Source organism: Lethenteron reissneri, chromosome 55, assembly GCF_015708825.2.
Source record: "Lethenteron reissneri isolate LAM-NWPU_2019-01 chromosome 55, ASM1570882v1, whole genome shotgun sequence".
NCBI classification, from domain to species: Eukaryota; Metazoa; Chordata; class Hyperoartia; order Petromyzontiformes; family Petromyzontidae; genus Lethenteron; species Lethenteron reissneri.
Window position 1 is genome coordinate 7,498,769 of NC_083833.1, and position 12,738 is coordinate 7,511,506.

Genomic DNA, 12,738 nt, shown 5'->3' on the forward strand with positions numbered 1-12,738 from the left:
CAGAATGGTCAGGCTCTGCTGTGTCTCCCGTTCTTATATAGAGCAGCAGCAGCAGGGTGACGTCATCATTAACTCATTAACTCATCAGGTGCAACGATTTGAGAGGGGGGGGGGTTATTGTAATTATATACTAGATTAGTAATCAGGCAGTTAAATTCATATGAATTCATTGGTTGTGAAAACCTACGTAAGAAGGAAGGCCTACCTTACAGGTCGTGGTAGCTCATTCCCGGAGTCGATGCTCTACCACAGCGGCCTTCATAGCAAGGCCTTCCGCGGGCCACTGGCGGCCTTTAGTGCGGCCCCTGACGTGCAGCCCCCGACAATACACAACTTGTGAGAACACCCCCCACGATCATCGTGATGCTGTCCGAACCCCAATGCTTTCAAACGGTGTGACGGCTCTCGCACACGGACCGATGTCTTATCGGCCAAAGTGCCCCCCCCCCTCTGAAATTCAATGAAGAATCCCGCTCTGCTCAGCACACGATCGCGTGCCGTTATGATTGTAAAGAACTTCGGACGAGGTGAGTTTCGCTCGACTTCGTGGTTTATTCACAGGTCACCTACAAACGCATGGAGGCCACACTTTTCGAGGCTTCCCTCCAGAATGCGCGCCCGGCTCTCTCTCTCTCTCGGCCCCCTTGTACATCCTGAACTCCCCTTTCTCGCAGGTTCTCCTCTCTCTTCCAATCCCCTTTGTCCTTTTCCAACGGTTATCAACCGTTCCTTATTCATTACTTTAATCTTTCGATTTAAAGCTTTCGTGACTGCAGGGATTCATCTTCTTGGTTCTTTCGGTAAAGTCACGTAGAAGGGAAGTAATAAAATAATAAAAATAAAACATAATAAAATAATTCTCACGACGTTTCGGCCACAACGCAAGCAGCCGTTCTCAGGTGAAACCAGGTCTGTCGAGGCGACAGCGTCTGAATGAAACAGCACACGTGCTTGGAGCATATATATAAGCTGGGTTGATATGCAAATTATTTTGTCAAGGCGCCCTTTCCCCCCCCCCCTTCCAACCCAGCTTATATATATGCTCCAAGCACGTGTGCTGTTTCATTCAGACGCTGTCGCCTCGACAGACCTGGTTTCACCTGAGAACGGCTGCTTGCGTTGTGGCCGAAACGTCGTGAGAATTATTTTATTATGTTTTATTTTTATTATTTTATTACTTCCCTTCTACGTGACTTTACCGAAAGAACCAAGAAGATACTTTAATCTTCCTGCCCCCTTCCCTCTGCACCAATCTGATTTGAATGCTCCGATGCCTTCCAATCAGATGGGTTGTCGGCGGCTCTGCCACTTTTAAACTTGGCTCTGCCTGTGCAGCAGAGGTCGCAACCGGGTACCCGATACCCGTACCCTACCCGATACCCGGCTACCCGTACCCGGCCGGGTACGGGTACGGGTACCCATTTGCGACCCTGGTGCGGCCGGGTACGGGTAAGGAATCAAAACCCATTTGCGACCTCTGCCTGTGCAGTCGTCACGACTTCTGGCTGGCTACCCCCCCCCCCACCCCCGGCCCCCCATTCACAGACATCGTGTTGGCCGCCAGGTCCGACCCTTGCGTGATCAGACATCGTCTCCTGCCGCTCGGAGAAAGCCTCGCGCACCTTCCGCGTGCGGGAGCTCTTCACGGGAGCGAGTGTCGGTCGCGAATATCATAACCCGTTCTGTGCCTCCCCTAGGTCGACTCGGCCTTCATTGGGTACCTGGTACTGCGCGTGTGGCGACGGTCGCACACCCCGCTCTGGTTGGTGCTCGCTACCACCGCTTGCCCCAACGGTCTACAAGAGGCCGCGGGGGGGGGGGGGCATCTTTGCCTTTGTACGCGCGCACGTGTGCAAGTGGTGTGCGTTGTGCGCGCACGTGTGCAAGTGGTGTGCGTTGTGCGCGCACGTGTGCAAGTGGTGTGCGTTGTGCGCGCACGTGTGCAAGTGGCGTGCGTTGTGCGCGCACGTGTGCAAGTGGCGTGCGTTGTGCGTGTGCGTTGTGCGACGCAGGCTCGACTACTCGGGCATCGCGCTGCTCATCATGGGCAGCTTCGTGCCCTGGCTCTACTACTCGTTCTACTGCTCTCCGCAGCCGCGCCTCATCTACCTCGTCATCGTGTGCGTGCTCGGCGTCGCCGCCATCGTTGTCTCGCAGTGGGACCGCTTCTCCACGCCGGCCTACCGGGCGGTGCGCGCCGGTGAGGCCCGGCCAACGTCGTCTTCGGTGACGCCGACGCCGACTGACGGTGATCGCTGACCGACGCTGACGGTGATCGCTGACTGACGCTGATCGCTGACTGACGCTGACGGCGATCGCTGACTGACACTGATGGTGGTCGCTGACTGACACTGATGGTGGTCGCTGACTGACGGTGATCGCTGACTGACACTGATGGTGATCGCTGATTGACACTGATGGTGGTCGCTGACTGACGATGATCGCTGACTGACACTGATGGTGGTCGCTGACTGACGGTGATCGCTGACTGACACTGATGGTGGTCGCTGACTGACACTGATGGTGGTCGCTGACTGACGGTGATCGCTGACTGACACTGATGGTGGTCGCTGACTGACACTGATGGTGGTCGCTGACTGACGGTGATCGCTGACTGACACTGATGGTGATCGCTGATTGACACTGATGGTGGTCGCTGACTGACGATGATCGCTGACTGACACTGATGGTGGTCGCTGACTGACGGTGATCGCTGACTGACACTGATGGTGGTCGCTGACTGACACTGATGGTGGTCGCTGACTGACGGTGATCGCTGACTGACACTGATGGTGGTCGCTGACTGACACTGATGGTGGTCGCTGACTGACGGTGATCGCTGACTGACACTGATGGTGGTCGCTGACTGACGGTGATCGCTGACTGACGCTGATCGCGATCGCTGACTGACGATGATCGCCCGCCGACGCTGATCGTGATTGCCAACTGACGGTGATCGCTGACTGACACTGATGGTGGTCGCTGACTGACGGTGATCGCTGACTGACGCTGATCGCGATCGCTGACTGACGCTGATCGCCCGCCGACGCTGATCGTGATTGCCAACTGACGGTGATCGCTGACTGACGGTGATGGTTTATAAACACTGAAGGAGGTCGCTGACCCGACGCTGATCGTGATTGTTGACCGACGATGATCACGATCGCTGACTGACAGTGATCGCTGACCGACGCTGATCGTGATCGCTGACCGACGATGATCACGATCGCTGACTGACAGTGATCTCTGACCGACACTGATAGAGATCGCTCACCGACGATGATCGCAATCGCCGACTCGCCGATCACAATCGTTGACCGACTTTGAATCTGGGTTTCAACCGCCCGCAGTCATAAACCAGCTCTTAAGCCGTAGTGAGCCTGCTGGTCTTAGCGAGTTGTCGTGGTTTAATTGAGTAGGGAAGGTACGTGACGGGGTCGACCGTGCCGTGAGCTTCCCCTCTGCACCTCTGAAGCGGGGCACTCTCGTATTCTTCTTCCCGCGCATCCGTGCTGTTATCACAGCGGTCGGGAACGGAGGCTCCAGCCTTTGGACCTCGGTCCCGGATCTCCAGATTCGCTGAAACCCGCAGCTTGTGCGGGAGACGCGTGACACGCGCAGCCCTGCGCTGCCGGCGTCGCGAGACGCGGGATCCGTGCGGGAACCCTCGCGGCAGGGTGCGACTCTTTGTGCAGAGAACAGCCCGCGGAGCTTGATGTCACAGAGCTACATCTTAATATCAATTCCAGTGACCTGTGGTCCTCCACACGGGAGAGGGGAGCACTTTCCCACCCGACCTGCCACATGGAGTAATGTTCATTGTGTAATGTGAGGTTATATCCGGGTCGTTGACGGATTACAACTCGTCACGACGATTGGCTCTGCCGGTCCTGGTTCATAGCCAATCGGGGGAAGTCTAGGGGCGTGGCCCTGACGTAATGGGAAGGTGACAGCTGCAAGTAGATGATTGGTTATGCTGGCTTTAGCCACAGCCAATGGGGGGACGAGTCAGGGGTGTGGTCCCGGGAGCCTCTGGAATATTCCATAGAGGCTAACCAGGATTGGTGGAAACGTACCACGTGACCCGGATATTAAATAGGGGTGGAGACGGACGACACGTGGTCAGAACGGGAACGAACGGAGGAAGGGGGCCACGTGGGAGCGGGGCTCTGGGTTGCCACGTGGTCCAGGCTGCCACGTGGTCCAGGCTGCCACGTGGTCCAGGCTGCCACGTGGTCCAGGCTGCCACGTGGTCCAGGCTGCCACGTGGTCCAGGCTGCCACGTGGCTACGTGCGTCTCTCTCTCTATCTGTCCCTCTCACGCTGTCTGTCAGCAGCGCGAAGGAAAGCTGTAATACAAGTTGAATAAAAGACGGATTCCAGAAGTCGCCTCAACGAGCTTTATTACAATTGCATAACACTCCACCGATATATATATATATGTATTTGTTTCAATTCTTAAAGAGATGGAAATCCCACCAAACTTAAGGCACAAATTGAATGCGACATAGTTTTGTACGTCATCCGTTCGCGTCTGTCTGTCTGTCTGTCTCTCCCCCCGGGCAAGGCGTGTTCCTGGGCCTGGGTCTGAGCGGCGTGGTGCCGACCGTCCACTTTGCGGTGGCCGAGGGCTTCGTGAAGGCCACCACGGTGGGGCAGATGGGCTGGCTGCTCCTCATGGCGGTGCTGTACATCACGGGCGCGGGGCTGTACGCCGCGCGCGTGCCCGAGCGTTTCTTCCCGGGAAAGTGCGACATCTGGGTACGCTGCTGATATTGCCGCTGCTGATGCTGCTGCTGCTGATGCAAAAAGCAGTTCTAAAGACATTGGTTTTCATTTTAGAAGCTGCGCTATAAACTCTACAGTATCACCACTTCCTGCTTCTGTTCAATTGCACAAATGTATCTGCAGTCGATCACCACGAGACGTTCTTGATGGACAATAAAGAGCTGGTTTTGATGTAATCCTCATCAGACGCTCACCACTCGCTATAAACACCGAGCAGACACTCACCACTCGGCAGACACCACCCAACAGATGCTCACCACCCAACAGACACTCACCACTCGGCAGACAGTCACCTGACTCTGCACGACACAGAGTAGACATTCGAACTCGGCAGTAAGTATGTACCGTAAGTTCAAGTTCATTCATTAGGTCTAGCCCTGTGAGCCATTCGGCTCTTGAATCGGGTGCAACCGCAACAAACAAAAAACTAAAACATGAACAAGAAAACATCTTGTAGTGAATATGTGACTAAGTGCAAACAGAAAATCCAACAAAAGACGGCAAAATATTGCAGAAAAAACACCGCACACCAACGCTGTGTGTAGAACTTCTTTCGCACCGTGCGTAGCCAACCGTGCTAATCAGAGGTGCGGGGTAAGGCCAACAAACTAAAGCCAGATATCTGTTCTAAAGAATTTAAAAGTGCATAGCACCAGTGGCTTCCTAATATCGCAAGATGGCCGCAGAAGCGAATGTGAAAGCGCCGCGACGTGGTGACCCTCTTTGTTCGATGTCTGTGCCAGTAGACGCCGTCCCCTCGTGCGCGGCCTCAATACGCGCCCGCCAATCAGCGCTTGCCCCTGGGCTACACGAGAGAAACTTTGATTTTGCGTGCACGTCGTGTGCGTTTTCTCTCTCAGTTCCAGTCGCACCAGATCTTCCACGTGCTGGTGGTGGCGGCGGCGTGCGTTCACTTTCACGGCGTCTCCAACCTGCAGGAGTTCCGCTACTCGCTCGGCGGAGGCTGCACGGACGACACGCTCTTCTAAGGCGCGGGGCCGGCACGGACGAGCCGCCCCTCATCGCCGCCGCCAGCAGCAGCAGCAGCGGTAGCAGTAGCAGCCGTCACTTTAGGCGGGCGGAGCAGTGTTTCTGCTCCCCCCCCCACCCCAGTCCCGGTCCCTTTCCATCCATTCCCGTTAATTCCGGACGCTGCACGCTGGTCTGGTAAAGTGTGGCGTCGTGAGGGTGCCGGCTGCCGCCACCGCCGCGATCGGTGGCGGTGGCGATGTTTACTTGAAAGTATGCCGATGAATCGGCGACAGTGCGTCCAATTTTTGACCGTCGATGAAAGCGTCCACTGGACTCTCCTTCAACCGTCGCGTTTGCAGTTCCCATGTCGGCGGTGGGCCCCAGGCGGTAGCCGTGTCAGCGCAGGGGAGTGCACTCTGCCTGTTGTCGCTAGTTATTTTCTGCTCTTGCCGCCGTTGATGCGAACCCGTGCGAAACCGTGCGACCTTGTGCGACCTCGTGCGACCTCGTGCGACCTCGTGCGAACCCGTGCGACCTCGTGCGAACCCGTGCGACTTTGTGCGACCCCATGCGACCTCGTGCGACCTCATGCGACCTCGTGCAACCTCGTGCGACCCTGTGCGACCCTGTGCGACCCCGTGCGACCTCGTGCGACTTTGTGCGACTTCGTGCGACCCCGTGTAACCCCATGCGACCTCGTGCGACCTCGTGCGACCCCGTGCGACCTTGTGCGACCCCGGGCGACCTCGTGCGACCTCGTGCGACCCTGTGCGACCCTGTGCGACCCCGTGCGACCCCGTGCGACCTCGTGCGACTTCGTGCGACCCCGTGTAACCCCATGCGACCTCGTGCGACCCCGTGCGACCTCGTGCGACCCCGTGCGACCTTGTGCGACCCCGGGCGACCTCATGCGACCTCGTGCGACCCTGTGCGACCCCGTGCGACCTCGTGCGACCTCGTGCGACCTCGTGCGACCCTGTGCGACCCCGTGCGACCCCGTGCGACCCTGTGCAACCTCGTGCGACCTCGTGCGACCCTGTGCGACCCTGTGCGACCCCGTGCGACCCCGTGCGACCCCGTGCGACCCCGTGCGACCCCGTGCGACCCCGTGCGACCCCGTGCGACCCCGTGCGACCTCGTGCGACCTCGTGGGACAGGGGCTGAGATGGAAGGGGGCGAAGGCGCCCTGGGCTCGGAACAAACGGCTCATTTTGACGTGCGCCTCGCTGCGTGACCGACCGTGCATTCATTCCCCTCTCCGCTGCCAACCCTCTGGGGGGTGGGGGGTGGGGAGTGTAAACTCGCTGAATTTGTTCAGGGATGGAACAAGCCTCTGACAATCTGGTTTTGGGTTTTTTTTTGTCTCCTTTTTTTTGGGGAGGGGGTCTTGCGGAGCGAGACGGTGGCGGCGTTTAGATCTTCATCCGTTGGTCACCCTTGTCGAGAAAGTTTGCTCTTTTCAGCATTTCATCGAAAGCGGGGGAGGGGGGGCGGGCGGGGGGCTCCACCGTGTGGATTGGGATGCCCACTGGTTGCGCTACGGCCCGGACGTCACCTTCTGAGTTGAGCCGTGCGGCACACGCGGTATGGAAAGCTAAAAGGTGCAGCCCTGCGGCTGCTTTGAGCAGCTGCCGGCAGAAGGGCCCTCCCGCCTATTTCCCGAGAGCCCTTTCTGGCAGGCGCTTGGCCTACTCTTCCATGCTGGCCAGACGTCTTGAAGGAGGTGGGCTTGCGCACGCGCTCTGGCCAACCGCGCGCGACCTGCCGATCGACTCGCCGTGGTGAACCCATTTATGCTGCCGGGTGGATAGAGGTTGGGGGGGAGGGGGGAGATTAAAAAAAAGTAGCCCGTTATTTCAGATGTTTTTTTTTTGCAAAAAAATATTTTTTTATTTTACTGGGTAAGACCCATTGAGCTATAATAGCTCTTTTTCAGAAGCGACCTGGCTTCCACAAATGATAGCCCAATGAAGGGGAAATGTATAGCAGCCAAATACTCTGAACGCACATTGATTCTAAATGTGGAGGTAAAAGCCAAGGGACCCCGAAAAAATCCACGCGACCACGTGGAAAGAGAGAGACACGCTAACGTCATATACAGCAGGCGTTAGGGTCAGGGTGGAGCCCACGACCTCCTGCATACCAGGCGAAGTAGTTAACATCTCCTAGCCACCGTGACGATGATGAGAGAGAGAGACACGCAAACGCCATACACAGCAGGCGTTAGGGTCGGGATGGAGCCCACGACCTCCTGCATACCAGGCGAAGTAGTTAACATCTCCTAGCCACCGTGACGATGATGAGAGAGAGAGACACGCAAACGCCATACACAGCAGGCGTTAGGGTCGGGATGGAGCCCACGACCTCCTGCATACCAGGCGAAGTAGTTAACATCTCCTAGCCACCGTGACGATGATGAGAGAGAGAGACACGCAAACGCCGTATACAGCAGGCGTTAGGGTCGGGATGGAGCCCACAACCTCCTGTAGACCAGGCGAAGTAGTTAACATCTCCGAGCCACCGTGGTACCCCACGAATTGAACCGGCGACCAGTGCATTAAGCCCACCATGGCAGAATTCCCCTATGGGAGTAGAGCTGTGGGTACAGCATACCCATCGGGAGCAATGCCAGCGGTGCTGCTGATGATGATGATGATTATTTACGCTTCTTTTGCCAAGCAAGGCCTCAAGACGGGACGATGTTATTTGCCCCCTTTTAGATGCCCTTCCGCGGCCGTCTGGAACACGCTCCCCCTTCCGATATTAGGTAGCCGCTGGCGCTGTGCACTTTTAAATCCACATTGAAAACTCTTTCTTTAGAACTGTGCTCGGTTTTGCCGTCCTTCCCCCGCACCTCCGATCAGCACGGTTGGATGCGTACGTTGTGAAAGAAGTTCAACATACATACAAACAGTCCAAATTTAGTCAGTCGCAGGTTATTTTGTCCAGCATTGGGATGCTGGGCCAATACTAATTAAACGCGCGCGCGTGTGTGTGTTGTAGCTATAGTGGGGAGCGGTAGTGTAGTGGTTAGCGCGCTGCGCTACAAATCTGGCGACCCGGGTTCGATTCCCGCTCTCGGCCAACATCAGTGACGATTATCTGAACCGGTCCTGGGCCTCCCCTAGGTCGACTCAGCCTCAAATGAGTACCAGGTGCGGTGTGTAAACATCGCCACTGGGGAGACAAAGGCGACCGGGCGTGGTGTTGGCCACCCACCCCCTCGTGTGCCGTGCCGGCCTTTATGAGGTGCTCGCTAACAGCACTTGCCCCAACAGTCTGATAAGGCTATACGGGGGATCTTTGTCTTTGTAGCTAAACCCATGCAGAGCGTGGAGAGAACGTACTAACTCCATGCAGAGTTGGCACCTACATGAGCAGTTGAAGCTAGGCCCTTCTTGCCACGAGGCATGAGTGTTGCCACCCTGCCACCCCAGAGTGCCCGCTGCCATCACAAATAGCCCATTGCCTTCCATCAGTGCAACGCAAGCGTGGGTGGTGGGTGGTGAGTGTGGGGGGGGGGGCGGTGGTGAATGTGGTGGGTGTGGGTGGTGTGGGTGGTGAGTGTGAGTGGTGAGTGTGGTGGGTGTGAGTGGTGAGTGTGGTGGGTGTGAGTGCGTGAGTGGTGGGTGTGAGTGGTGAGTGTGGAGTGTGTGGGTGGTGAGTGTGGTGGGTGTGGGTGGTGAGTGTGGTGGGTGTGGGTGGTGGGTGTGGAGGGGGGGGTGGTGGGTGTGGGGGGGGTGGTGGGTGTGGGGGGCGGTGGTGGGTGTGGATTTGGGTGGTGGGTGTGTGGGGGGGGTGGCGAGTGTGCGGGGGGGTGGTAGGGTACAATTTGAGCAGTCGAGAAACCGTGCGAGCTAAGAGGCTGGTGTAAGCGTGCGATCGACTTGAAATACCGACGACACGAGAGGGACTAAAAGAAAAGCCGTTGCTCGTGGTTTATTTTCTTACAGAAGAAGAAATGCACAGAGCCGCACGTGTTTCTTTTCCCTTGTAAGAATCTGCGTACGGCAGCAGTTGGCATCGCGGGCTCGCGAGGGGGGGCACTTTCCCGCGGCGTTCCTCCTAAACTCCTCTATCGTGCGCGGGCTCTCCCGATCTTTCAGGAACGTGACGGAAAGAAAAAAAAATTAACCCGTAAAAACAAAGTTTTTCACTCTAAATCCTTTATATGCATGGCGGCTAGAGTCCTCTCGTCCTCTGGCTTGAGATGGCTGCCACCTATGGGTCAGATGATTGTCTGCCAGCATTAAGCAATTGGTAATTAAATATTTTTAAAAATTCCCTAAACAGTGTAAAATTTTGGAAAAAAATTTTCACGAAAATTAATTGTCACGCACAACGAGTCTGTGTGGAAAATGTCAGCTCGATTGGATCACGGGAAGTGTGTTCAAAAACGATCGAAAGATTTGCACGTTCGTAAGCAAGCAAGCACGCAAGCACGCAAGCAAGCAAGCGAACTTAATATAAAGGATTTAAAAAAAAAAAATCTCAACTCGGATTCGGTCGAGAGCGTGCTGGCATCCCCACGCGGCAGCGATGTGTTACAAGTAAAACACAAAAGGCATTTTTCATTTCTCTTCGGCGTGAATTGCCGTCGCATTAATTCCGCTCGCTTATGGATTCGAGGACATAAGCCAAGCTCTAGATGTCATATTGACTTTACTAGAAACAAGTATATCCCGTAAAAACAAAGTTTTTCACTATAACTCCTTTATATGCGTGGCGGCTAGAGTCCTCTCGTCCTCTGGCTTGAGATGGCTGCTACATATGGGTCAGATGATTGCCTGCCACCATTAGGCAATTGGTAATTAAATATTTAAAAAAAATCCTAAAAAGTGTAAAGTTATGGAAAAAACATTTTTCACGAAAATAAATTGTCACGCACAACGAGTCTGTGTGCAAAATGTCAGCTCGATTGGATCACGGGAAGTGGGTTAAAAAACGACCGAAAGATTTGCACGGTCGTAAGCGCGCAAGCAAGCAAGTGAACTTAATATAAAGGATTAAAAAATGGGCTTGTGTGCAGCGACTCATGCGGATCGTCGCATGGCGACGCACGGCGAGGGAGACCTTTCATCCAGCAGCAGTGGACGAGATCATGGCCCTGTGGTGACGACGACGACGGGTGACGTCTTCCCGGTCCTTGATTATTTCCGCTGATTTTGCTCGCGTAAGGTCGTCGCGCTGTACACCACGTGCGTCTCCGCGCGTGCGTGCGTGCGACTCGTGGTCGTGGTGGGGGGGGGGGGTCCCCTTGTAAGCGTTCGTGGCTTAGATGCACTCGGCTCCGCCAACCCGTATCCCTGCGTTGCCGATCATTTTCGCTCGCTTGACGAATAAAATGGGTCAAATTTCGATTTAAAGCTTTCGTGACTGCAGGGATTCATCTCCTTGGTTCTTTCGGTAAAGTCACGTAGAATTGAAATAATAAAATAATAAAAATAAAACATAATAAAATAATGATTTAAAGCTTTCGTGACTGCAGGGATTCATCTTCTTGATTCTTTCGGTAAAGTCACGTAGAATTGAAATAATTAAATAATAAAAATAAAACAATATAATTCTCACGACGTTTCGGCCACAACGCAAGCAGCCGTCCTCAGGTGGAGAACAGGTCTGTCGAGGAGACAGAGTCTGTCTGTTTTTATTATTTTATTATTTCAATTCTACGTGACTTTACCGAAAGAACCAAGAAGATAAAATGGGTCACTTGGAAGTTTGAACGCGCACAGCCCCGGGACGGGCACCACCGCAAAGGAGACGCGGGGCGGCAAACAGTGCTGGGACTCCGGAGATGAGTGACGCTGCCGAGATGTGGCGTGGGAAGGCGTTCTTCCAGCGCTGGATCGAGAATGATGGTCATGCCGCCCGCTACTGTTGTTGATGCTGCTGCTGCTGCAACTGAGCTATGGCAGTGAAGGCGGTGAAACCTTCAATTCTGAAGTATCGGGACACACACGCGGACGTCGCCGGGAATTGAGCCCCGGCCGCTTGGATTTCCACACGGAGCGATCGAACCGCTGCGCTGCTCTAGTTTGTATGTTTATTTTTCTAATCGAAGCCACGGTACGTGGCGTGTGTTAGCGGTGATTGGGAGCGGTAGGGGTATCTGTGTGTGCGTGCGTGTGTGCGTGGCGCAATCCGGTGTCATCAATTGCATCTGTGATGTGTACAATAAACGTGGGGGGAAAAAAACATCTGCGTAGAAAGTGTCGTCATTGTTCTACTTACCATTCACACGCGTGTGTATTTGTTGGCAATTCTGGTGGACAATTTCAATACCCGACCAATTATATATTTCCATTTAGTCTTTTCCCACAATTGGCGCTGTCATCTCATAACAATTTGGAACTCGCAGAGAATTGCAACCCCCCCCCCCCCCCACAGTTTTAGAGAACTGCCCACGGAAGAGGATATTGCAGAACGACCTCTGAGATTCCATCAAAAGGCCCACGATCAATCAACACTTCCCCACCCAGTCTGTGACGAGAGTAATGCTCATCGCAGAACAGTCAAACCCCCGAGATATTACTGGTAGGAACCTCTGGTTACACCAGCCCACAGGGGATTATTGTGTCCGTCCGTCGTTCAGGGAGGGGCTGGGTGGGGAGGGAGGGGCTGGGTGGGGAGGGGAGGGTGAGGAGGGGCTGGGTGGGGAGGGGCTGGGTGGGGCGTGGGAGGGGTGGGGCTGGGTGGGGAGGGGCTGGTCACCCCGTGGTGCCCTTATAAAACTCAACGTTTAACCTACTCACGCCGGCTTGTGCCCGCCCTCACAGTCGGGCATATTTGCGGAATACACCACGCCGCCGTTGACCCTGGCCATTGACCGAGCAACCCAACGTTCCTACCAGCTCCCTCCGCAGGAATGTGTTTGATTCCGAGAGCTGTCAAACCACATTTTAGCGTACATAATTTTATTAATAAGTCAATGCGTTCGAGGCTGAGAACATCAACTCGCGACACTTTGATTAACTT

At 55.0% G+C, this 12,738-nt stretch overlaps 1 protein-coding gene across 2 annotated transcripts in view; it reads left to right on the forward strand.

The window, feature by feature from the left end:
• The window catches only part of LOC133356822 (adiponectin receptor protein 1-like), a 32,614-nt gene extending 26,246 nt beyond the window's left edge, over positions 1-6,368 (forward strand). Inside the window, exons 6-8 of one of the 2 annotated variants that reach the window (XM_061574533.1) lie at positions 2,013-2,200; positions 4,568-4,761; positions 5,649-6,363. In XM_061574533.1, coding sequence (XP_061430517.1) covers positions 2,013-2,200; positions 4,568-4,761; positions 5,649-5,777 — 511 coding nt within the window. In that variant the 3' untranslated portion in view covers positions 5,778-6,363. Of the gene's footprint in view, positions 1-2,012; positions 2,201-4,567; positions 4,762-5,648 lie in introns of both variants that reach the window. The other variant, XM_061574532.1, reaches the window with a different exon arrangement.
• Positions 6,369-12,738: the final 6,370 nt, after the last annotated feature.